The sequence below is a fragment of the Zea mays genome, chromosome 10 (assembly GCF_902167145.1).
Source record: "Zea mays cultivar B73 chromosome 10, Zm-B73-REFERENCE-NAM-5.0, whole genome shotgun sequence".
Classification (NCBI taxonomy): Eukaryota; Viridiplantae; Streptophyta; class Magnoliopsida; order Poales; family Poaceae; genus Zea; species Zea mays.
Genome location: NC_050105.1, coordinates 75,801,181 through 75,827,971, shown reverse-complemented (window position 1 = coordinate 75,827,971; position 26,791 = coordinate 75,801,181). Strand labels below are relative to the sequence as shown.

General features: G+C 51.0%; 1 protein-coding gene and 1 non-coding gene across 2 annotated transcripts; one reads left to right on the top strand and one right to left on the bottom strand.

Moving 5' to 3' along the window:
• Positions 1-5,300: 5,300 nt before the first annotated feature.
• Positions 5,301-11,285, bottom strand: LOC100382923 (Putative UPF0481 protein). The gene is made up of 2 exons (NM_001175610.1): positions 10,722-11,285; positions 5,301-6,734 (listed from the first exon to the last, which is right to left on the bottom strand). The coding sequence occupies exons 1-2, from the start codon at positions 11,099-11,101 to the stop codon at positions 5,417-5,419; spliced, it is 1,698 nt and encodes a 565-aa protein (NP_001169081.1). The 5' UTR covers positions 11,102-11,285; the 3' UTR covers positions 5,301-5,416.
• A 794-nt stretch (positions 11,286-12,079) lies between these two features.
• On the top strand, positions 12,080-12,284 carry LOC111590325 (U2 spliceosomal RNA). Its single transcript, XR_004853456.1, has one exon. It is a non-coding gene; the product is annotated as a U2 spliceosomal RNA (small nuclear RNA).
• Positions 12,285-26,791: the final 14,507 nt, after the last annotated feature.

The window sequence follows — 26,791 nt, the reverse complement described above, 5'->3', positions numbered from 1 at the left end:
GCGACGAAGCGCACGACGCAACACACAGATAGAATCTGAAATTAGACAATCCGTCGCGCGGCAAAGCGCGTGACGCAGCACGCTAACTAACGGAGTTTGACATTAACTATCGACTAACAAATAATCATCGCGAGCGCGGGCGAGCGAGGATACGGTCGGGCGAGGCCGGGACGGGGGCGGGGCGACCGGGCCGGGGCTGTTGAACCGGGGGGGCGGTTGAACCGGCCAGGGGCGGCCGGGTCGGCCGGGGCCGCGCCGGGGGCCGGAGGCCGCGCCGGGGGCCGCGCACCGGCGAGCAGGGGCGGGGGCCGCGCTGCGCGCGAGCAGGGGAGGGGCGGGGAGAGCGGGCGCCGCCACGGGGAGGGGCAGGGGGCGGGCGCCGCCGCGCCGGGGAGGGGGCGGGGAGCGTCGCCGCGGGCCGGGGGAGGGGCGGGGGGCACCGCCGCGGACGGGCAGGGGCGGGGAGCGCCGCCGCGGGGCCGGGGGAGGGGCAGGGGGCGCCGCCGCGCGGGCCGGGCTGGGGCGGGGAGCGCCACCGCGGCCGGGGGAGGGGCGGGCGAGCGCCGCCGCCGGCGAGCCGGGGCGGGCAGGGGCGCGCGCGAGCAGGAGGAAAAAAAGGGGCGCGCGCGGGGGAGAGAAGAGGAGGGAGAGGGAGAGAGAGAGGAGAAGGGGAGGGGAGGGGAGCTCACCTCGGGGTCCAAAATCCGGTGATCGCCGTCTCCAAATCCTAGGGCACCACGGGGAGAGAGAGGTGGAAGAGGGAGAGGAGAGGTTGTTGCGCGGGAGATCCAAATGAGAGAGAGAGAGGGAGAAGGGGGGGGGGGGGGGGGGGCGCATGGGGGTTTTGGGCGCCAGGGGCGCGCAGGGCTGGGCAGGGCTGGGCTGGGCTGGGCCGGGCCACTTCGCGGATCGAAAACCCACGACGCGCGCGGACCACTAAACGAAATTAAATCGCGAATCGAAATCCGGAATGGAACGAGACGAACATTCAACATCAGACAAAGAAATGTGCTTCGGCATGATGCAACACCCATGACACTTAGGTTTTGGTTTATACATGACACGAACACCTGTCACTATACTGGTTTGAAATTGGGAAGAATGAGCAAAACAGGGAAAGAGAAAAGAGAGTAACGCCCGAATTTGGTGAGAGAAAAGAAGAAAAAAATCTACCCCCAAATTCAGGGCGTTACACACGTCCAAGCGGCGGCTGCGCCGGAGCTTGCCGAACATAGCGACGCATGCGGCCACGTAGTACTGCTTCCAGAGGTCGAACTGACAGTCGCCAAGCTTCTTCTCATCATCGATGAGCGACGCCAAAGCGAGCGCCTCCTGCCAGTGGTGTTTGTTCAGGGTTTCCAAGTAAGAAACATGGATTCATCTTTAGCGTTGGTTTATGAAAATGACTCACAGGTCAGATCCATGGAAAAATATTACGGAGAATAAATTTTACACATATAAAAAAGAATTTTAATTGAAAACATTATTCAAACAAAAGAAATTGCATGCAAGGCTCTTTTTTCAATACTACTCCCTCCATCCAAAAATATAATTCAGGAATCTCGTTGATAATTATCTACTACTACACATTGTGCAAAGGTAGCAGGTGGGCTTTGGGAGAGATGTAGTAGATATTTTTATTGTAACAGATATTGACATAAACACACATGTGATGTAGTGGTAGCTACGAGCACAGTTGCTTGAGAGGTCGCAGGTTTGAACCCTATTAGGGCCACATTTGTGTTTTTTTAATTTAATTTTAGCTAGGCGTGGGATGCACGTGGGAATGGGAATGAGATTTGCGGGGAGGGGGGAATGAGAAAGACAGTGCGGGGAGAGGGTAATGGGAATGGTAGAACACTGGCAGAACATGAAATGGGAATGGGAATGGACTTTGCGGGAAGGGGAGAATGAGAAAGACAGTGCGGGGAGAGAGAATGGCAGAACACGGAATGACAGCCTACCCCGTGTTTTGTCATTCCCATTCCTCCCTCCCCACAAAGCTCATTCCTAATCCCACGTGCATCCCACGCCTAGCTAAAATTAAATTAAAAAAACACAAATATGGCCCCAATGGGATTCAAACCTGCGACCTCTTAAGCAAATATGCTCGTACCTACCACTACACCACATGTGTGTTTATGTCAATATCTGTTACAGTAAAAATATCTACTACATCTCTCCCAAAGCACACCTGCTACCCTTGCACAATGTGTAGTAGTACATAATTATCAACGATATTCCTGAATTATATTTTTGGATGAAGAGAGTAGTATTTAAAGAAGAGCCTTGCATGCAATTTCTTTTGTTTGAATAATGTTTTCAACTTAAATTTCTTTTTTATATGTGTGACGTTTATTCTCCGTAATATTTTTTCCATGGATTCGACTTGTGAGTCATTTTCATAAACCAACCCCAAAGATGAATCCATGTTTCTTACTTGAAAACCCCGAACAAACACCACTGGCAGGAAGCGCTCGCGTTGGCGTCGCTCATCGACGACGAGAAGTTTGGCGACTGCCAGTTCGACCTCTGGAAGCAGTACTACGTGGCCACATGTGTCGCTGTGTTCGGCAAGCTCCGGCGCAGCCGCTGCTTGGACGCGGTCCAAAGCTGCTGCACCGCGTTGTCCATCTTCAAACAGGGGGACCTCATGGTCATCGCCAACGCCGGTGACTCTCGGGTTGTTCCGGGCGCCGCATCCGACAACGGCGCCGTCACGACGTCCAGCTCATCATCCACCTGAAGCTCAACCTGCCATGTAAGTCACTACTGACCGGCCAGCGGCCATGAATTCTTGTGCGCTGGGACGACGACCGTTGCTGACGTTGTGTGAGTGTCCTCGAACAAGATGTATGTAGAGGAGTAGCACATCCGGTGGTGCAACGACTAGGTGTACTACCTCGCTGATGACCCCGGGGTGCACTTCGTTTGGCAGCCCAGCCAAGAGTCATCGGTACTCGCCATGTCGTGTGCTTCCGACGACTACTATATCAAGGACTATGACGTCATCTTAGCGCCAGAGGTGACGCAAAGGAGGACCGACAACAATGACCACTCGCCATCGTCGGGGTAGCTTTTATGCCGGTCTGCCTTTACTTCTCTTCGCAAACACATACACTTGCCTTTTTTTTTGTTTAAACAAGCGTGTATGGTGGTGCGTACCTGATGACTGACAATGTACGAGGGAACTTCTACCGACAAGTGTGGCACGTGCTCTTCAATGATGAGACCATGCAAATCGTGGCATATATCGAAGTCTGTATAATACCGATGGTTGCAATGTAGTAGTGAAACCGCTAAATTAAAATAACAAAATTTATGTATGGCTAGGATTACAAATGGATTATGAAACATTTTTTATAACAATATAAGACATATTTTATATATAAATTATTATGTTATTATATGTTCCCGTTGCAACGCACGGGCACTCACCTAATATATATATATATATATATATATATATATATATATATATATATATATATATATATATATATATATATATATATATATATATATATATATAATGAATTGCAAAAATGCTCTCAAATAACCTAGTCAAAAAAGGATATTAATAAACACTAATAAGAAAATAAGATTAGATTTCTATTCATCTTAATGTTTCCTATTATTATATATGCCCCTTTATTTAGGGGATTCTATGTCTAATTATTCAAAAAAATTGGATTGATTGATACGAGTTGATTTCCTGTTACAGTGGATGGAAGAAAGAATGGATAGTCTAATAGCTGCTTCAGCAGCTGCAAGGGCTATAACAAAAATTACGAAAATGCCTCCTTTTAATTGGCGACTATCAAATAGATCAGAAAATGTTACGAGCTTTAGATTAATTGAATTCAGTATAAGTTCAAGAGATATTAGAGCTCTAACCATGTTTCGGCTTGTGATCAATCTATAGATACCAATCGAAAATAAATAGACACTCAAAAAAGTACATGCTCAAACAACATTAACTAACTCCTTATCAATCTCGATTCATTTTAATATGAGGACAAGAATTCAACCGATTCAATTAATTAGAATAGAACAATTACGCAACAAAAGAGAAAAGAAGGTATTTGTTGTATTGGCAGTAGATGGGTTTTACTAAATCAAAATTGTGATTCTTTAGTTATTTATTTTATATTTGAAATTATATATATATATAGTGTTTAGAATTATTGTTCAATTTTTTAAAAATATTTTTTATTATTAGTGTCTTTTATAATTTTTTAACACTAATTTTTAGTCATACTAACTTAGCATATTAGCCAAGGTAAGTGCAAATACGTCTAACAGTTTTATTGAATAATATAAATAAGATATGCTAACAAGTAACATATGTTGGGGGAATGCCTATGCTGCAGATCCTCAAAACTAACTAATATTGACCATTCTACGATTTGTTTTAGGAGTCACTAATCTATGTTTGCGAAGGACATTAATACATGTCAAAAACAGTGGAAGAAGCTTCAGTTTAGGTGCTCAAACGAAGCGTGTTACCAGAACTGAAGCAGGCGACCTAGAAACCAAGGAGGAACTATCAACGCGTGCGTCGCCGCTCAGGGAAGAAATGACGATGCTACCTTTAGCAGTTTCCGTAGCTATATATAAGGTTCAAGACTATGGTTGTAATTTTATACAGAGTTGTATATCAGATCGTTCTTATAAACAGAGAAACAATGCCCATGCACATGACACGATTGCTCACATACTCGCGTAGCACGGGTTAACTATGTATACGAAGCTGTATTAACTCCTACCTTTGGACTACTATCTGGACCTCCGAAGGTATAACTATATTCATTTGTAATAAAAGAAAGATAATACAAGAAGCACAACCGTAAAGATTTTCTTTGATTGCACTTCTCCATTCTATTTCTTTTAGAATTATAATTGTAATAACTTTGTTCTTTCAATTTATCTCTCGGATCGAGATAAATTGAAGAGAAAAAGTCATATATTTTTAATTATATTGCCTTGTTTTGATATGCCTCACAAATCAAAACAAATAGTAACCAACATCGTACATATTTATTTGTATTCCAAAGAATACCTGTAATACCCGCTGGCGCAGCCCCTTATTGATCTATTCACCTGAATCTGGATACGCTTTTTTAGAGTTGTACAAATGCAATCACTTAGAGTCTATTTGGAACCACTCAGTTTTTAAAAAATTGGTTTATAGAAAATTTGGAACCACACATTTCTTAAAAACCAAAAAACTAGCTTATTCTAACTAAAAAAATAAAAACTTGTTTTTTAAATCGTTGCTTCCAAACAGACCTTTAATTACACTAGAAAAAATGGCATAAAATCAGGCAACCTATAAACAGTGAGTCCAAACGCATCATACCAGCTTAGCAAATACAGAAGCGATGCAACAGGCTATTTCTCAGTCCAATTTGAGTCACCGGGTTCCTCCGACCTGCGGCATCTGGAACACTGATCCGAACCATCGGGTACATGGGTACACGGAGCAGAAAGTCTGCATCGCCGTCATGAGCAGCAGCACGACGGCGGCGAGCAGAGTCAGGATCCGCCACGACCTGAACACGTACTTCTTCAGCAGCTTCTGCGCCCGCGCCGCCGCCCGCCGGTTCCGGTGCGCGTTCACCTCCCGAATCGCGGCGTCCAGCCGGGGCACCTTGCCCAGCCGCGTCGCCCGGCACATCCCGTTCCACATGTCGGCGGCCTCCTTGTCGCTCTTGAGGCGGTTCACCACCACGCCGCTCCGTCGGAGGATCTTCACGTCCTTGGGCGTGTCGATGATGCCGTTCATCAGCTCCGTGTACCGCGCCAGCACCAGCGGCCCGCGCACGGCCACGGCCTCGTAGGCCACCAGGTTGCGCAGGACCACCTCCGTGTTGCCGTCCAGCGTGATGATGGGCAGGCTCAGCGTCGCCGTCGCGGCGTCGAAGGAGATCCCCACGACGCCCTCGGGCGCCGGCGCGAACCGGACGCCCCACCGCTCCAGGGTCGCCACCGACGGGATCATGATCTCCTGCGCCAGCGGCGAGTTGATGATGCCCCCCAGGTTGACGCCCTTGAGCTGCGCCTCCACGTCGGTGGACGCCATCAGCCTGCTCACCAGCGGCGCCACCGCCGACAGCAGCGGCACCTTGCGCATGATCTTCCCCGGGAGGCTCGACGCCAGGCTCAGCGGCCGGGAGATGAGGTTCTTGCGGACGAACCGGACCGGCGCCACGTCGAGGCTGGACACCTGCATGCACGCCTGCTTCACCTTGTCGTAGTCCGGCAGCTGCTGCGAGGGGTCGAGCATGTCGATGGTGAACTCCTCGGGCACCATCGGCGGCGGCTCCCGGCCGCCGTCGCCGTCTCCGTCGAAGACCGTCGCGTCGGGCACGAGGAAGTGGTAGAGGAGCTCGAGCAGGTGCGCGTGCCTGGCGACGTCGGCGACGACCAGCTCGGCGGTGGTCTTGACGGGGGACACCTCCTTGATGAAGCGGTCGAGCACGGCGTGCAGCGCGGCGGCGGCGGCCTGCTCGGCGTCGGGGTGGCGGAGCGCGAGCGCCTGGGAGAAGAGGAAGAGCGGGATCTGGTTCTCCAGCATCATGGCGTCGCGCACGGTGGCGTTGATCCAGTTGGTCGCCGAGGACACCATGTCGGTGACCTCGTCGCGGTGGTAGCTCTCGAGGAAGTCGAGGAGGAAGCACGTGTCGATGGCCATCATCCATGCCAGCGTTTGGTCGCTCAGCTCCAGGAACCTGTGGGTGGGTGGTGGGTGCACAAATATTCAGTCACTAATGGGCCTGTAGTATCTGGGTTTTGCGTCAGCACAACAGCCCAACAAGCCGCTGAACTGTGGGCCTTGTTTTAATACATGCCCATTTGGGTCAAAGGGCCTATAAAGCCTATATAAGTTTTTTGTTCAAGAAACTGGTAAAGCTATCTTCAATCATCATCCCCTTATCCAACTCCTTCTTAATATACTTTCTGTTATTTCTTAATATCATAAAAGATTCTTCACTTGCATACCGACGAACAGCTTTCTCTATCTATCTCCTCCTATACCAACTAACTTTTATAAGGTGCCGTTTGAATCGAATGCCTTTATTACGAAGGAATTGAAATCCACTTAAGAGAGTAGGCCATTTAATTTGGAATTTGGCATTCCACTTGTTTCCAAATTTCAGATATAAACTTATCTAAAATTGATTTTATATATCTCGAGGCTATATTTATATCTCCTTGTATAGAGTGGAGGGATGAAAATTGATTTTATATATCTCCAGGCTATATTTCTACTGTACAATTTGTAACACGCTCTTCAGCTCGCTCCCATATAGTAGAAATATAGCACATAAATATCACTCTCATATGGCTAACAGTGGTACACAAATATATTCCATTTAAAACCATATTAGCTTAATTGATCTATGCCTCAAACGAGACGTAATTGAATTATTTATAATACCATATATATTAAACGACATGATTGGTTGCCTGAGCTACGGGCGCATGGCTCGACAAAGCCTGACCGGCCGCAAATGCGGTTTCCCTGCTTCTCCATGCATGCAATAAAAATGGCTTCATTTGGCCTTAGCTGCACTCGCACATGCAAGCGTGATCATGCACGTACAGGCATCCAAACATAAATTAGAGGACAGTCAACGCATGAACAGAAGCCGACTGCGGAGAAGCATCCAACCAATCATGAGGTAAATGACTGGACACAGTGCAAAACACGGTGCATCCGGGGGATGGAGCTCAACTGCTCAAGGCATCTATGCAGGAAAACTTCTCTCTCCTCACGAACGGGGACTCTATACTGGGAGCCGCTGGATATAAAAAACGTGTGTTGTAGCAACCGGACGTGTGGTTCGGGGAGCCATTCGGTGAACGTTGGAGAAATTCTTAAGACCATCGCTCCAAAAACTTTCCTTGCAAAATGTTGACTATTACTCCAACAACTTGTCAACTTCACTCAACGAGTAAGCTCATATAGGAAAGCCTGTAACACGTGCTCTTTTGTTTCGTTTCTAGGGGTAGGTACACCAAAACTTTGGCAGCGTCCGGCCTTGTTTTTCAACGCCAAATTTTTATCAAGAAATTCCATCAAAATGCATTAATGCCGTGTTTGGTTCCCAGGAATTGGGGAAAATATTAGAAAGTGAAGCACTTTGTAGATATTAGTTTCAACTAGTTAGTTGCTAATAAATTATTAGTTGAGTGCGAATGACGAGATATGTGATGTGGGGTCAGATAAAAAGTTTTCTCTCTCGATTTTTTCACGCTCATGAATCAGTGACGATGATGGAGGAGGTACTGAACTATAGATTACCAAATAAAATGTGTCTAGCGGGCCGGCCTAAGGCACGACCCATTTAACAGTGCCATGACCTGGCCCGATATAATTTAAAGTGGATCCATATATCGTGTCTGGATCGTCTTCTCGGTCCCTAGTGCCAACCCAATCCGATACCAAACAGATCCATAATCCTATGACTAGTACACTACCTGCACTTTGCAATGGTACACCAATCATATTTGATGGTATAGTGCAATAGGTGAACGACACGTGAGACCAGTGGTAGGTCAGTGTGATGGACCATCCCCACAAAAAATTAAAATTAAAGTGGACATATGACCCATATATCAGATATTAAACTACATATAATGCGCTTTATACTAGCCAAAAGATCGAGAAATATATGCGTTGAAAAGGAGACCTGTCCCCTTTTTATAGCTAACCCGACCACTCGTACTCCTTCAGCTAGCGAGGTGGTACTATCCAGGAGCGTTGCACTGCGTGCCCTTAGTTTCGTGTTGGGGCTAAAGTGTTTTATCACGATGCATCTATGATGTAACCACCCACATCGTCACTTGGTATGTTAGGTGAGAAACGGAGGAGAGGCCCTTCATGTGTGACACGATGTCGAAACTGGTGCCCTATAGGAGTAGAGATTTTATGTGTATTTAGGGATTGGTTGACTCAGCTGAAACCCCATTTGATTCAACCACGATTTTTTAAAAGTAATCGTGGACTGCGAGGTTTAAAATAGCGGGCTATAACGGCGCTATAGCCCAGCTCTAGCTTTTTGGTGGACTTAAAGCTACGATATTTCACTTTTAGGCGTCATTTTAGCTACAACCACTATAGTTCAATTTAACTCTGCTAAATGTCGTAGCTTTAGCGCTAAATACGGACACTATTTCTATTTTTCAGGGCGACCAAAAAATAATGAATGTAATTAAGAATGATGAGGAAGCTCACTGATATTAATGAATGCAATGAAGTTCAACCTGAGCTTCCACCATACGGAAGAAAATAAAGTACATGCTATTGACACGGATCAACATTCCTCAAGTGCTCATTCTTCTGATTCAGACAACTCTATACTTGATGAATAGAGTGCACTAGTAGTCGTTCACTTGCACAATAAGTTGTTTGTTATGTACTGTGTTGCTACCATGTTGGCAAGTTGGTAAGCTGTTTACTACCCTAGTATTTTATAACCAATCAAACCTAGTAATTATCATGTTGTGCAAGTACCTAACAAGTGGCTAACTGTGTTAGTGAAGTGGTAACCACTTCAATTACATGAATCATGAATTGTGTAATTTCAGTCCAAGTATATTTTCTCTCTCTCTCTCTCGGTTCTCTCTCACCTTCCCGCTCCGGCCTAGAACTTGTTGATGCTGGTAATACTCTATGAGATACTTGAGACTTATGTTTGTGAGTGTTGGAGACTTATGTTTGTGAAACTTGTTTGATGTGGTGACATTTGTGAGATATATGGTGTTTGTGATACATGTGTTGATTTTGCGATATATGTGATGTCAACGATATATATCTTTTGTTTGTTTGGATGTAATAATAAAAACAAATAAAAATGGGTTTTTTGGTCACTTTATGTCGTCAAAGAGGTACTTTGCCGAGTGCCATGACTATAGCACTCGACAAAGAAGACACACTTGAGAACCGATAAAGTTTCGTTACCAAGTGCTGTGGCCCAGACACTCGGCAAAGAAGCACACTTTGCCGAGTGTCTCCTAGTGCACTCGACAAAGAGACCGGCAAAAAGGTCTATTAGGGCTCCCTTTGCCGAACGCTAGTCCAGCAGGCACTCCGCAAAGAGGGAGACTTTGCCGAGTGCCTCCCGGAGCACTCAACAAAGGGATTGGCAAAGGGGTCTACTAAAGCCATCTTTACCGAGCGCTAGTCAAACAGACACTCGACAAAGATGGAGCCTTGCGAGTTTCATGGAGGACACTCGGCAAAGGCTCCATCACCGTCACTTGGCGTCGTGACGGTGACTTTACTTTGCCGAGTAATAGGTGACACTCGACAAAGCCCGATAAAAAATACTTGACAAAGAAACCGTTGCTGATGTATAATTCGACGAGACTTCTTTGTCGAATGTTATACTTGACAAATGGTTTGTCGAGTGTTTTCCAGGAGCACTTGACAAAACAATTGTGTCCGGTAGTGTTAGTTCTTAGCTTTTGGTCAAACAAAATTCAGGTTTAAGAGTCCAGAGCTGTCACTGCAGCAGGAAAAAAAACGTGATGTTAGCTAGGCCAGCAACCATCTCGAGAGACTGGAGGGCCGCAGGATGCATTAGTCTAGGCCAGCAGTAGAGACTAGAGAGCACCGCGCAATGTTTCGTCAACTGGAAGGAGAAGCAAGGAAAATTAGATGAGAGCGCATGGTGACGACGCGCGAGTGGACGTACGGCGTACACACGTACCTGTGGTAGGGCGCCCGAATCCTGTCCTGGGCCAGGAGCAGCTGCTGCACGAGGTGGTCGAACCTGCGGCCCCCGGCGAAGAGCTTCTCGGCGCGCTTGGCAGCGGCGAGCTTGTATCGCTCCATGTCCCTGAGCTCGGGGCGGCTGGAGTGGTAGGGCCCCAGCGCGAAGTGCTGCGGCAGGTACGCCTCGGGGCGCGTGGCCCTGAGCACGCGCGGCACGTCCAGCACCTTGGCCGCCGCGCCCAGCGCCTCGGCGGCCTCCCGCTCCAGGCTCTGCCGCACCCGGCTCAGCCACCGCTCCTCGTCGAAGCGCAGCCCCGCGCCCGCAGCCGCCGACTGCACGAACCACGCCCGCGCCTGGAGCTCCGACAGCGCCATGCGTGGTGGCCGCCTAGCTAGCTAGCTCACGGCGGCGGCGGACGGGCGATCTGGATCTCGTTGGTCGTCGACTGCGGCTCTCGTCGTGTTGGTCCGCTGGCTGAGCTCGCTGCTGTGCGGTGTGTGGTGCAGTGTGCACCCGTTTGTTCGCTCCAAGTTGCTTCGTCTTCGATGGCCCTCTCGCTGCTTTCTATAGAGAAAATGGAGCAGCTGGCTGGTCAGGTCACGCCATGGGGTGCGATGAGACTGTGGTGTGATGTTTAAGCGCAAGTGGGTGGTTACGAGATGGTAAAAGGGATTAGTTTGTAGGCATGCGTGAAACGTGACTGGGGAATAATGCGATATAGTATAGTCGATGCGTGCGTAAAGGTAAAGCTGGTCGTCGTCGTCGAGTGAAGAAAGCGGGAACGATAGAACAGAACTATACTATATTATTATTGCAATGATGAACTTGTGGTAACATGTCCAGAGTTTCCATTATGATGATGTGATCAATGCCTAATGAATATTACGTATCGTACTATACTATACTGTTGAGCTATAGCTAGCTAGCGCTAGGAGATGGGAGCATGCACACTGCCACAACAGGCTTCGTGGATAGACACTGCAGACGTGGAGGGGGCGCCGGGGCCCGGCAGGGGATGATCGGCATTGCTATGGATTGACGGTCGATTAGAGCAAGTGTGGAGGGCATGATGACGGCATGCCAAGGTCCCGCTCGGTCAAAAAAAGACGAATTCTGTACTCGCATGAAGAACCATTTTTCTCTAGTCCTTATATTTCTTTCTAATCAAATATATGGTCCACTATCGTCAAGTGACGTGGGATGTTATCTCATGGGTCGTGAGAAAACACTTAAGTCCAATACGACATTATGCTGCATGTAGCATAGCACTCCTGTATAGTACCGCCTCAATAGCTAAAGGGAGGACGTGTTGTCGAGTTAGCTATAAAAGGGCCGGCTATCCTTTACAACTCACAACTGTCTTGGTCTTTTGGCTAAGATAAAGTGCACTATCTACAATTTAATATCTAGTATATGGATCATGTCCACTTTAATTTAAAATTTATATTTTTTTGGTGAGGGTCCACTTTAATTTTAACTTTATTTTTTGTGGGAGGGTCCATCACACTGGCTTGCCATTAGACCATTGTGTATCGTATAATCGTTGCACCATACCATCAAATATAATTGATGTGTCATGGCAACATATGTGCATTGTACTAGTAGAGCATTATTAGCCAGGGTTTCCACCGTTTCCACGATTTCCATCATTGTCGTGCTCCTCCATATTTGAAAGATAAAAAGCTAAAATTATGCACAAATAGGGATTCGAACGAGGGTTATTAGCTCCAAACCCATATCCACAGCCACCTAACTAACAGAACATATATGTCTTTTGTCACACCCGGTTTTGGATGACAAACCGAATGTGAACCATGTACGTGCTAGGATCAGAACTCACGTACACAACGATTCAATAATTGGACATCATCACACAATGCTCAAAGTAAATAGCGGAAAAGTACTATACTTATATCAAGATGTCCAAGACATATATCCACAGAGTCTAATACATAGCCATAGTCTTCAACATTAATATCAAAGTGCGAAAATACGAAACGTAGAAGATAAGCCTACACAGGCAGCTGACTAGGGGTTTGCCACTAAGATAAACTAGAACTCATCGTAGTCCTAAAACTCCTCAAAGTCCTCCATGTTGCCAGCATCTCCTCCTGAGCACTGAGTACAGTGGGGACAACCTGGGGGTGGTTTGTAAAGCAAGGGTGAGTACACATCAACGTACTCAGCAAATGTCCCGTTTGACTAAAGTGGACTAGTTGTATGTGGAGTTAAGGTTAAGCAGTTGCTTTTAGTTGGTCAAGTTTTCATTACTATAAGTAGAGCCAAATTTTAGTAATAAACTCAGTTATTACCCAGAAGCACTTCCTCCGAGAGGAAATACCAGAGATCAAAACTATAACCATCATTGCTAACCATCATCATAAGAGTAACCAAAGTTCTTCTAATCAAAGAGGATCCCAAAGCTGCTCTTAACCGTGAGCACGACTGATATACCAGTTTTTAACACTCTGTAGAGGTCGCACACTTTACCCACAAGTCGTGATTCCCTTTCTGCCCGGGGTTCTAGCCTCCCCATTGATCACTACCAAGGTGACCTAGCAGGGTCTCACTATGTAGCCTTTACAAAGATTCCCAGAGGTCATAGTCACCCGTTAGGTTTCTCTAGTTTGATGAACACAGTACATCTCCCCAAAAGAAGGGTGACTAACAAAACCAAATCGAGAACCTCTGCAACTAGCCTCGGCAGAGCAAGTACTGTGCCCGGACCCCATTGATGGCCGTACAGCGAAGCCAATTACTCCTCTGGTTCCTCTAATTAATCAGCTAAGGGCGTCCTATTCCACCCTCATGGTTGCACTGTTATCCCGGTTTATCACTCCCCAAATAGGTCCTTATGGAGAGGTACTCAAGAAATAGCCTAAGTCCCCTAAAGTAATCACAAGAACATCATCGGGATAACATCATCGTATCATAAGTATTCACATCATGTTCATTGATTAAGTTAAAGCAGTAGCATAATGCTAATCATGATAACCCAAAAGGTAAACAAGGATAAGATAAATACATGCTAGTCAATCCTTAAGTTTTCAATAATGTAATGCGGGACAGTGAATTATAAAGTAAAATAGGACATGATAGGTCTGAGCACACTTGCCTTCACCAGGTCATTGCTCAGGAAGATCTTCGGCAACACACTCAGGAACCACAGACTGCTTGTTGTCTAAATAAAGCGATCATACATTCAATACATTTGGAAAGTGCAAATGAACAGCACATCAAATATGTACAAACATTGGAACACATCTCAAAAGGTATAGTATTAATTAAAGAAGGAGATCAAATTATAAAATGAACTAATCTTAATTAGGAGTTGATTACTCTTTAAGTGTTGTCCATGATTACATAATCTGATACTATTCATTTTGTTGAGACCTAAAGGTTAAACCAGAGATTAATTCTTATCTTACACATTATTAAACTCACAAGATTAAACATCCATTTACTCCTAGGGTTCTCCTTCTTATTTATTCTATTAAAGGAATAAATCTACATATACAATAATCTTATATTCTAGGTATAAAATCAAAGTGTACAGACTATAGATAAACATAATTTATTTGGACAGAGAATAATCTTATGAACATTTTGCAATTCGAACCACTAAATTTGGAGTTCATATGAAAAAGATATGAAACAAACTTTCTGAGTATAATCTTAGCTCTTGTTGGGATGCTCCTTGCGTCCTTTTAGCGCGGTCTTGAATCGCTTGATGATGAGGGCCATCTCATCTTCGTTTAGCCCGGCAGCTTCAACTTGCGCCACCTTGCTAGGTAGCGCCTCCCTGCTGCTGCTTGTTGCCTTGAGTGCAACGGGCTAGGGCTCATAGATGGGCATTGGGCCGTTCAATGCATCATCCACATATCTTGCTTCCTTGACCATCATACGCCCGCTAACAAACTTTCCGAGTATCTCTTTGGGAGTCATCTTTGTGTACCTGGGATTTTCACGTATGAGGTTCACAAGATGAGGGTCAATAACAGTGAAAGACCTGAGCATAAGTCGGACGACGTCGTGGTCCGTCCATCTCGTGCTTCCATAGCTCCTGATTTTGTTGACCAGGGTCTTGAGCCTGTTGTAAGTTTGCGTTGGCTCCTCCCCCTGATCATCGCGAACCTTCCCAGCTCGCCTTCCACCAACTCCATTTTGGTGATCATGGTGGCGTCGTTCCCCTCATGCGATATCTTGAGGGTGTCCCATATTTGCTTGGCGTTGTCCAAGCCGCTCACCTTGTTGTATTCATCCCTGCACAATGATGCTAACAAAACAGTGGTAGCTTGTGCATTCTTATGAATTTGTTCGTTAATGAATACAGGGTTATCCATACTATCAAATTGCATTCCATTCTCAACTATCTCCCAAATACTAGGGTGGAGAGAGAAAAGGTGACTACGCATTTTGTGACTCCAAAAAGCGTAGTCCTCTCCATCAAAGTGTGGAGGTTTACCAAGAGGAATAGAAAGCAAATGAGCATTGGAATTATAAGGAATATGAGAATAATTAAATGAAAAATTTGAATGAACCGGTTTCTTTTTCTCGTCGTCGTCGTCTCTTGGGGAAGAAGAAGACTCGTCGCTGTCGTAGTAGACGATCTTCTTGATGCACCTCTTCTTCTTCTCGTCCTTCTTCTTATGACTCGAGCCAGAGTCAGTGGGCTTGTCATCCCTTGGCTCATTGAAGATGGACTCCTTCTCCTTATCGTTGACCACCATCCCCTTTCCCTTAGGATCCATCTCTTCGGGCGATTAGTCCCTTTCGTGAAGAGAACGACTCTGATACCAATTGAGAGCACCTAGAGGGGGGGGTTGAATAGGTGATCCTGTAAAAATCAACACTAATTAGCCACAAAACTTGGTTAAGTGTTAGTACGGCTAAATAGCGAGCTCTTGCAAACACACAAGTAATCACAGAAAAGCAATCACAAGAGACACAATGTTTATCCCGTGGTTAGGCCAAGTATAACACTCGTCTACCTCCACGTTGTGGCGTCCCAATGGACGAGGGTTGCACTCAACCCCTTTCAAGTGATCCAATGATCAACTTGAATACCACGGCTTTTGTTTGCTTATCTCTTTTTCCCGTTTGTGAGGAATCTCCACAAGTTGGAGTCTCTCACCCTTACAACAAAGATCACAGTGAAAGCATTAGAGTAAGGGTGGGAAGTAACACACACAAACCCGCAGCAATACACACGCACACAAGCCAAGACTTGAGCTCAAAATGAAGCACAACGAGTTCACAGCTAGAACGGAGCTCAAATCACTAACACGGTCGATCAAGTGCGCGGAGACGGAGTGTGGAAGACTTAGAATGCTTGAAGTATGCTTGGTTAACTCCTCCATGCGCCTAGGGGTCCCTTTTATAGCCCCAAGGCAGCTAGGAGCCGTTGGAGGCATTCTTGGAAAGCAAATCTTGCCTTCTGTCGGGTGGCGCACCGGACAGTCCGGTGCGCCACCGGACAGTCCCTGTAGCTGTCCGGTGCGCGATCTCCTTCCTTTTCTAGCGCATCCGACCGTTGCAGATTCGTGGCAGTTGGCGCACTGGACACTGTCCGGTGCCCCCTGCCGACCGTTGGCGCGCCCACGCGTCGCGCGCGGATTGCGCGGCCGACCGTTGGCGCAGTCGACCGTTGGATCACCGGACAGTCCGGTGCACCACCGGACAGTCCCGTGAATTTTAGCCGTTCGCCATTGAATGTTTCCCGAGAGCGACGACTTCGCCGCGGACGACTCACCGGACAGTCCGGTGCACCACCGGATAGTCCGGTGATTTATAGCCGTACGCCGCCGTCGAGTCCCGAGAGTGGCCTATTCACGAGACTGGTATGGCGCACCAGACAGGTGTTGGAACTTGCTATTAGCCGCAAGAAGGCCAACAGGGGTGAACAGTGTAGACAGTAGGGTTACGCGTGAGATGGCAAATAGCTCTGTTAACCAGGCCTCTCACGGGCACTGTGCGGGGGTATTTATAGGTACCTGAACGCCCTGCGCCTTGAGTTAAGGACGCATGTGCCCTCAGCTACCTAGGTTATCCCCAGAATATTCCCATAAAGCAGGGTTACAGACTGTAATTACAGGGACGCCTTTACAAATTAGGCCCGTAACACGCGGCAGCTACGCAGGGCCCGTTACAATGGGCCAGATCACACGTGGGCCTCTGAGCTGGACGAGGCCGCACTGTGGGATGCCTTCGTCGCCGGTCTTCGTCTGGTGCCGATCAAGCGAAGGGTGTCCCTGCCTGCTTTGTCTCTGTCAGAGCAGCGGCTAAGCAGCGGAGACTTCGAGCGAAGAGTGGCGTTTCTGCCTTCGCTCCAACATTTGCCCTCCGAGGGACCAGTTCGACAAAGTCACCTGGTGCCGAAGATGTCGCTAGATGGCGGAGACGCTGCCCTCGCTCGAAGTGGTTCCGCGGGGGTTTTTGATGTGACCGTTGATTGACCGCGTACTGTTGGATTGCGGGTTTCCCGAAGCGCCGCGCCCTGTTGGATTACGGGTTTCCCGAAGAGCCGCGCCCTGCCTATAAAAGGGGGTGGGGGCCGGCGCTTTTTGAACTTTACTTTCCGCGCTCCGCGAAAACCCTTAGCCGCCCGCCGTCTTGCTGCTCGTCTGCCCGTCGTGCTCTTGTTCGCCGGAGATCTGGCGCGAGTGAAGCAGACTGCCCGCCGCCGCCGACTGTACGTAGCGATGCCGTCCTCCTCTTCTTCCGCTGCCGCTACGTCGCCGGCCGATTCCTCGCCGCCGGCCGCTGCCTCGTCGGAGGAGACGCTGAGTAGTTTGATGGCGGATTTGCGCGCCGGCGATTCTGTCGATTTCGGCGTGTCGCGCATGTCGTCGGCCCGCGTGGAGGATATGCAGCGGTTGGGCTACTTCGGCGGCGGAGTTGCTCGTGCCCAGGGACAGAGGAAGTCCCCGAGCCGGAGGGCGAGTTGGTTGTTTTCGAGGCGTTCTTCGCCGCCGGTCTCCGCTTGCCTGCACACCGGTTCGTCGGCGAAGTCCTGCGTAGGTTCAACGTTCAAATACATCAGCTGACGCCGAATGCCGTGGTGGCCCTGTCGAAGTATGTCTGGGCGACGACTTCATACGGCGGACAGCCATCGGTTGAAGTTTTTGTGAAGCATTATTGTTTACACTGGCAGAAGAGGATGATTGGGGACGAAGTTGCTCAGTTTGGGTCATGCACTTTCACGCCGAAGACTGACAAGACCACAATGCAAGTAGTGGAGTTGGTTCCATGCGCCCGCAATAAGTGGGGCAACTGGAATGAATTTTGGTTTTACGTTGCTGAGGGTACCGTCGAAGGCCATGAGGGACTCCCCGTGTCCGAGATGTGCTCTCATTTTTACTCAGCGTACCCGCCCTTTGAAGTGGCAGAGGAGGATGTGGATGAAGGGGCCCTTCGGTGTGCCACCGGCCAGAGCAGTGGGCGCGATTTAGTTGAAGAGTTCGTGTCGTACGGGGTGTGGCCCTTGGCGCATGGCTGGGCATTGGGCGAAGTGTGCCCTCGCCAGATGCCTTTTCGCGGTGGAAGGGTGGTGCGGAGTCCTGCCTTCGCACTGAATCTGCGAAACCGCGACCCGGCCGCCTTTGTGCGTGAGGCGGAGGATGGGGCGGTGCGGCTTGTTGGACGTTATGTGCCGAGGACAGAGGGCCAGCGCAGCTGGGAGATCCGCGGGTCGAATGATCGTCTGAACAGGGTCTTCGAATTGAACCAACTGCCATATGACGGCTATCCTGGTCAAGACGATGCGGACCGCCGAGGGAAGAAACCGGTGGTGGAGACGAAAGACGACCCTGCGCCGGCGGCCGCCCCATCCTCTAAGAAGAGGAAACTAGGTACTGCCATGGGAGGACTTGGGGTTTCCGATGGCTTCGCTAGAGAGTTGATGAGGACGTGCGCGGCCCCGGGGGAAAGGATGTCTTCGCCCGAGCTCCGGGAGTCTTCGGCTCGGATGCTGAAGGTTACCGGGGGTTGCTGGCCTAGGAATGTTCCTATCCCCCGCGCGGCCAGCGGGGACATTTTTACATCTCGTATGGTTCGCAAATGGAGAGTTTTTCCTTACGGGCAGAATATTGCTGCTGTTGTGTCGGCAGTGATGGACAAGGATCGCCAGGGGGCTGCGCAAAAGCGCCAGGCGGCTGTCAGGCTTGTTGACGCCAGGCCAAAGAGGCAGCGGGGGTCGGCGAAGGCTGCGGCCCCCGGCGGAGGCAAGCCGCCGCTGGCGGCGAAGTCAGGCGTCCCTGCATCTAGCAAGGCGTCAGAGACGGCGGCAGGCGCCGGAGGCTCCAAACCGGCGAAGGCTGTGCCGCCGCCCAGCAGGGTGGCGGAGGCCGCGAATGCGGCCCGAGCGTTGCCGTCGGCAGGCAAGCGTGTCGCCGACTTCGCCACCGACATTTGTGTGGAGGACTATCTTGGTGGTAAGTCGCTGGCTCCCCCTCTCTTTTTTTAATGTGTTATTATTTTTTCGTTGATACGTTGCAGGGTCGGACGAAGGCCAACTTGTTATGGTTGCGCCTGCCGCGGCGACAGCGGTTGCTGCCGCAACGCCGAAGGCGAAGGGCGGGGCTCTTAGCGCCGGAGGTGAGGTGGCGGCCCTCGCGGCTGTGAAGGATGAGGCGGGCGCTGCGTCCCGCCGGCTGAAGGAGGTGGTGGAGTCGTTAAGTCAGGTCCGCTGAGCGAAGGGTTTTTTTTAAATGGGGTCGTGGTCTTATGCGTGTTGTGCAGGTGGCTGACTTTGCCAACCGCACGGCGTCGGGGGCCCTCACGGCGGTTGTGTCTGCCGAAGTCGAGAGACTTCGGACACAACATGCTGACGCCGTCCGAGAGAAATCGGCCGCCGACAGCAAGTGCCGCAAGCTGGCGGACAAGGTGGCCACGCTGGAGGGGGAGAAGGCTGACCTTCGGCGCCAACTGGAGGGGGAGAGGAGGGAGACCAACGAGGCCCCGCCAAGGCGCAAGCTTCGCAGGCGGAGGCCAAGCTGGCCCGAGCGGAGGGAAATATTGCCAGGGAGCGCGCCGAGCAGCTGCAGGAGCGGCTCATCGCCCTGGAGAGCCGCGTGGAGCAGGCCGAGGCCGCGATGCGAGCGGAGGCCGAACGGACGCGCACACAGCTTGTGAGCACATATCGTGAGCTGGGTGCGCGGACCGGTGACTTCGAAGTGCCGGACCGAGAGTCCGGGCTTCGCTGTCTGGAATGGGTGCAGGAAGAACTGTAGGAACTCCCCGCTGTCGTGGGGGGGTTCATGTCGTATGCCTCCCTGGTCACCTGCGAGGGGGCGATGAACGCGCTCTCCCGCGAAGGGTGCCGGCACTTCGAGGTCTTCGACCAGGCGGATGAAGACTTTGATCGAGATGTCTATAAGGTTGAAGACCTCATGGTGAAGGATTCTCCCGGGGCCCTCTACGACCGGATGTGGGGTCCGCACGGTCGCGAAGTGGTCAGGGAGCGGGCGGAGACGGCGATGGCTTAGGTAACATTTTCGTTTGTTTGGCGTTTGTTGGATGTGGGGTGCGCGTGTGTTTGCTGAATTTTGCGTGTTTTGGCTTAGGCGTTGCGTGGCGAGCGGGTGGACGACCTCGGGGCGTTGAACAGCGCGCTGCCTGACCTGGAGCCGACCCCTGCGGAGGCCGTGTCCGGGGTCGCCCTGGAGCCAACCCCGGAGGCCGCGGAAGACGCACCGGATGCTCTCACATCCGCAGCGGCTGGCGAAGACCTGCCCCCGAAGGTGGTCGAAGGCGCACCTGATGCCCCCGCGGCTGCTGCGCCGAGTGCTGAAGATCCCGCGGCGGTGGCGGCGGAAACAACAGTGGAAGCAGCGGCGGAGCCAATGGCGGAGGCTTCCGCAGCGCCAGGGCCTTCGCAGGTGGCGTAGTGGGTGTAATAGGGTTGGGGAATTTTGGATATGTTGCTGAACTTTGGTTGCTGCGCAGGTTCAAGATTTTGGGCCTGCGCACGCAACCGCTACTACTGAATTTTTGGCGGCTTCGACCGCGGGAGGTGGTAATGAATATGGTGGATCTGCATATGAGTTTTTTGATTTTACTGACTCTGGGAGCTCGGTTGAGTGGACTGAGGAGTCGTCGGAGGAGGACTTGGACTATTTTGCGGCCTTGGACGTGGCTGCGGCGGAGGCCTCGCCACATGCCGCGGACGCGCAAGATGTGCCAGGTCCTAGCACCGGGCGCCGACGGCGAAGGGCAATTGCAAAGCGTAGAGTTAGCACGGAGGAAAGGGCTCGGCTTCGTGTGAGTAGGGCTGGTCGGCAGGAACTGTTGTCTTTGCCCACCGCCGCGGGTACAGGGGAAGGGGAACTGCGAAGTCTTTTTGCGGGTGAGGAGCTTAGGATAATGTTATTTAATTATAGGGAGATGGGAATTATTCCTAAGGTTGAGCCGACGTAGAGTGTGGCGCCCTCACTTGTATATGTGTAAAGGCTTGTACGATGAGGTCGTGTGCCCTCGCTTGCCTGTGCCTGCGAAGGCGTTGTGTACTTTGTCTGGTATGCTTTGTTATGCTGTGCTGGTGTGATTATAGTCGGTCTTAGCGCGGACAGTTTGATGCTGTCGTTTCTGCTGTTGTTGTACTGGTTCGGCTGCGCCCTTAGGCGGCTTCTGCGTGGATAGTCTTCGCGATAGACTTCGGGTTTTTTCGCACTTGTTGTGCTAGTCCGGCTGCACCCTTAGGCGACTTCTGCACGGATAGTCTTTGATAGACTTCGGGTTTTTTCGCACTTGTTGTGCTAGTCCGGCTGCACCCTTAGGCGACTTCTGCGCGGATAGTCTTCGATAGACTTCGGGTTTTTTTCGCACTTGTTGTGCTAGTCCGGCTGCACCCTTAGGCGACTTCTGCGCGGATAGTCTTCGATGGTCTTCGGGTTTTTTTCGCACTTGTTGTGCTAGTTCGGCTGCACCCTTAGGCGACTTCTGCGCGGATAGTCTTCGATAGACTTCGGGTTTTTTTCGCACTTGTTGTGCTAGTCCGGCTGCACCCTTAGGCGACTTCTGCGCGGATAGTCTTCGATAGACTTCGGGTTTTTTTCGCACTTGTTGTGCTAGTCCGGCTGCACCCTTAAGCGACTTCTGCGCGGATAGTCTTCGATAGACTTCGGGTTTTTTTCGCACTTGTTGTGCTAGTCCGGCTGCACCCTTAGGCGACTTCTGCGCGGATAGTCTTCGATAGACTTCGGGTTTTTTCGCACTTGTTGTGCTAGTCCGGCTGCACCCTTAGGCGACTTCTGCGCGGATTTGTCGCACGCGAGGGTGGCTAGTGCTTAGCCTCGCGGTGACCTCGAATTGGTCGAATGTCGAAGACCGTCGTCGCGGTCTTTTTTCGACGCATGTTTTTGCGGGGGATTTTTCACACATATATTACATGGCTCCGCCTCGTTAAAAACCTCACCCCCCCCGGGAGGAAAAGAGTGCGGGCCGGTACAAGATTGTTTTTGGCGAATTACGAGGGCAGAATCAGCCCCGATGAGTCAAACAAAAAATTTGCGGAGGTTGTCGATGTTCCAGGAGTGCTCCAGGTCCTCGCCGTTTGGCGTTGTGAGCCTGTAGGCGCTGGAGGAAGCTTTTGTCTTCACTATAAAGGGCCCTCCCACTTGGGCTCCAGCTTGCCCCTGGACTCCGTCCGAGCTGTTTGGACGAGTACGAGGTCCCCTTCGCTGAACTCCCTCGGGATGACTGCGTGGTCGCGCCATGCTTTGGTCTGGGCTTGGTATTTGTTTAGGGCCTGTAGGGCGAAGACCCGGTCTCCGTCAATGAGATCTTTTGAAGTTGGCTCATCCACGTCGGGGACGGCTGACGGAACTGTACGCGGGGACCCATGCTTTATTTCTTGCGGGGTCATGGCCTCCGATCCGTGTAGAAGGCGGAAAGGAGTGAACCCGGTTGCCCTGCACTCAGTTGTGTTTAGCGCCCAGACTGCCTCTGGTAACAAATCGGTCCATCTGCCTTTTTTTCATCGAGGAGCATCTTCTTGACAGCTGTGAAGATCTTCCCATTGGCGCGCTCCACGACCCCGTTGGACTGCGGGTGATAGACTGAAGCGAAGGCAAGCTTGGTGCCGATGGAGAAACAAAAATCCTTGAAATCTTGGCTGTCAAACTGCTTGCCGTTGTCAACTGTTAGCTCGGACGGTACTCCGAAGCGGCAAACAATGTTTTGCCAGAAGAATTTTTGGGCAGTCTTTGATGTTATTGTAGAAACAGCCCTCGCTTCGATCCATTTGGTGAAGTATTCGATGGCTACGAAGGCGAACTTGAGGTTCCCCTGAGCGGTGGGCAGGGGCCCGACAATGTCCAGGCCCCAGCGCTGGAGAGGCCATGTATGGGCAATCAGCTTTGTATACTGCGAGGGGCTGCCTGACCGAGGAGAAAACTTCTGGCAGGCTTCGCAGGACCTTGTGACCCGATTTGCGGCGCAGATCATTGCGGGCCAGTAAAACCCTTGGCGGATCACCTTGGCAGCTAGGGCCCTTGGCCCTGCGTGCGAGCCGCACGTGCCACTGTGGACTTCACGTAGGATCTGCATGCCTTCGGTTTCGGTGACGCACTTAAGCATTGGCTGACTGACCCCTTTCTTGTAGAGTTGGCCCTCAATCAGTGCGAAGTCCCGGCTTCGATGTCTGAGGCGCTTGGCTTCACTGACGTCGGTTGGATGATAGTACCCCTGTAGGAACAGGGTTATTGGTGCCCGCCAGTCTTCGGTCATGATTAGGTTGACTATGCGGTGGCCCTCGCTATCATTAGTTATTTGGAGCCCTTCGGGGCTCCGGACGGCTGGCGTGCCGATGGTGTGAAAGAACACGTCGGAGGGCAAGGGTTCGCCCCTGGCGGCAGCCTTGGCCAATGCATCGGCCTCCTCGTTCTTGGCCCTATCCACATGCTGCAAGGTGAATCCCTTGAACTGTCTCTCGAGACTTCGGATGGCCGCGAGGTATTGCATGAGCGCGGGGTCTTTTGCTGCATAGTCTTTCTCGACCTGGCCGGCAACTATCTTGGAGTCTGTTTTGATGATACATGTGGTGACTCTGAGGGCCCTTAGCTTGCGGAGGCCGAGGATAACCGCTTCATACTCTGCTATATTGTTTGTGCATCTGTCGGATTCCAGAGCGAAGCTGAGGCGTGCTGCATATCTGTGTTTGACTCCGGCTGGTGAGGTGACGACTGCAGCGACGCCTGCCCCCGCATGGCACCATGCGCCGTCGCAATGGATAGTCCAAACCTTCTCTGTGGATGGGTCTGGCTGCGTTATTGGCCCAGTCCAGTCGACGATGAAGTCTGCCAGGACTTGTGACTTGATGGCTGTCCTAGGCTCGAAGCTGATGTGGTAGCCGGATAGTTCGGCTGCCCACTTGGCAATCCTCACCGATGCCTCCGGGTTTCTGAATAGTTCGCCGAGTCCCCTATCTGAGGTGACTCGGACCTTGAATGCTTCAAAGTAATGGCGCAGCTTGCGCGAAGACATAACGACTGCGTAGGCGATCTTCTCCAGCTCTGTCATGTTGCACTTGGACGGTGTCAGTACTTCGGAGACATAGTAAACAGGGCACTGTCTGACCGCACCCTCAACCGTCTGCTCCTGCACTAGTGCCGCGCTGACCGCGTGTGGCGAAGCCACGACATAAAGCAATAGGGGGAGCGAGGAGTCGGGGCTCGTGAGGATGGCCAGCTCCGACAGGTACTGTTTTAGTGAGGCGAAGGCCACTGCTTGCTCTGGTCCCCAGGCGAAGTCTTTTGCACCGCGAAGTGTTTTGAGGAAGGGAAGACTTCGCTCGGCGGACCTGGAAATGAATCTGTTGAGAGCGGCCATCCTTCCTGTCAGACGCTGGACGTCCCTGGCGGACTGCGGAGGCGACATGTCTACGATGGCCTGGATCTTGGTTGGGTTGGCCTCGATGCCGCGGTGTGATACCAGGTAGCCCAATATCTTGCCCTGGCGAACACCGAAGACACACTTTTCCGGGTTTAGGCGGAGTCGTGCATCTCGCATGTTCGCGAATGTCTCGGCGAGGTCGGCGAGGTGGTCCTCCTTATACTTGCTGGCGACGACGATGTTGTCCACATATGTAAATATATTTCTGCCAACCTGCCCTTCGAGTACTGTTTTGGTGAGTCTAGAGAAGGTGGACCCGGCATTCTTGAGTCCCTCCGGCATTCTGATGAAGCAATAAGTGCCGAAGGGTGTTATAAAGCTGGTGCTAGCCTTGTCTTCCTCCTTCATGTATATTTGGTGATAGCCGAAGAAGCAGTCAAGGAGTGACATGACCTCGCATCCGGCCGCGCTATCGACTATTTTGTCGATCCGTGGCAACGGGAAATTGTCCTTTGGGCAGGCCTTATTGAGACTGGTGAAGTCTATGCACATTCGCCATTTCCCGCTTTTTTTCTGCACCATTACAACATTGGAGAGCCATGTGGGGTAAGCCACTGGCTCGATGAATTTAGCCTCTAGGAGGTGGTGCACCTCCGCCTTGGCGGCCTCTGTCTTTTCGTCGGACATTTTGCGAAGCCTTTGCTTTTTTGGTCGCACCGAAGGGTCAATTCCCAAACTGTGCTCAATTATGGATCGACTGACTCCGACCAGGTCGAGGGTGGACCAGGCGAAGACATCTTTATTCTTGGCCAGGCAGCAGAGAAGCTTCTCTTCTTCGTGTGAGGTAAGGTCTTCGCTGATAATGACTGTCTGCTTGGGCGTGGCCTGATCGAGGGGGGTAGTCTTGGTCCCGTCCTGGCTCTGCAGCTGTGCCTTGTCGTGCTGTTTATCGGTTGGGCTGGCGGGCGCAGGGACCTCGCGCTGGGTCGTGAGACAGTGCACGTTCCTCTGGCCAGGCACGAAGTCCCGCTCTATGTTGCACGCCGTCTGCTGGTTGCCGTAGACCGTAATAGCGCCTAGCGGACCTGGTATCTTCATACATAGGTACAGTCCGTGGATGGCAGCTTCGAACTTATTGATGGAGCCCTGGCCCATGATGGCGTTGTATGGATATACCATGTCCACGATATCAAAGGTTACTTGCTCACTTCGGGCATTGGGTGCTACACCGAAGGAGAGGGGCAACTCTATCTTGCCAACGGGAAAGGTGCCCTTGCCGCCGAAGCCATACAACGGGTTGTTCGAAGGCTTGAGCAGGCTGTGGCTTATACCCATGCGGTCGAAGGCGTGGAGGAAGATGATGTCCGCCTGACTGCCGTTGTCGACTAGGACTTTGTGTAAGTCCCAGCCTGCCACGCTGCAATTGATGACCATGGCGTCGATGTGGGGGGCGCTACGCAGGTCGACGTCTCGTGCGTCGAAGGTTAGTGGTATGTGGGACCACTTTGTCTGCACGACTGGGCCAGTGACGGCGACATGGTTGATGCTGCGGTAGTGGTCCCGCTTCTGCCGCTTGGTGTCGAAGTCAGTGCTTGACCCCCCTGTTATCATGTGAATGACTCCGCGATATGGTTGATCGGCGAAGTCTTCCTGCTTTGGGGCATGGGGGATGTTTTGATGTTGCTGGTGTGGAGGTGGGGGTGGAGGAGGTACGATTTGTACTTCCTGATGGTGTTGGTAAGCGTGGTGCGGTGGATGCGGAGCGGGGGCGTGGATATATGGTGGAGGAGGTTGCTGGTAATTGTGCGCGACAATTTTGGGGTTGTCGGCTGGCTGCGCCCGTGCCATTCTGTCTCTGGTGGCCTTCGTTTCGGGGCAGTCTTTGGTTTGGTGGGTGCAGTCTTCGCCGTGAAAAAGGCAGTAGAATCGGCGTGGCGGCTGTGCGCGCCCTCGGCCCCTGCCACGAGTTCCATTTCCGCGGCCTTGGGGGGGATATTCCTGGCGGTGAGGGGGATCAGCAGCGGGATGCTGGTTGGCGATGTTGTGCACTTGCTGCTGACTGCGGCCGTCTCGACCGGAGTCTGGCTGCGGAGTCCTCGTCCATGTGCGGCTGGACTGCGGGGCATCTTTGGGTTTCCGCTGTGACTCAACCTTCCGCTGGTGGAGCTCTTCTGATTTGGCATATTTTTCAAAGAGCTGATATAGCTCCTGGAGGTTCTTGGGTGGATCTCTGA

Bases quoted from the DNA above. Each gene is read 5' to 3' on its own strand.
- LOC100382923 (NM_001175610.1), bottom strand. From the start codon at position 11,101: ATGGCGCTGTCGGAGCTCCAGGCGCGGGCGTGGTTCGTGCAGTCGGCG. The intron at 6,735-10,721 runs GTACGTGTGTAC...ACCCACCCACAG, and splicing joins ATTCGGGCGCCCTACCACAG to GTTCCTGGAGCTGAGCGACC.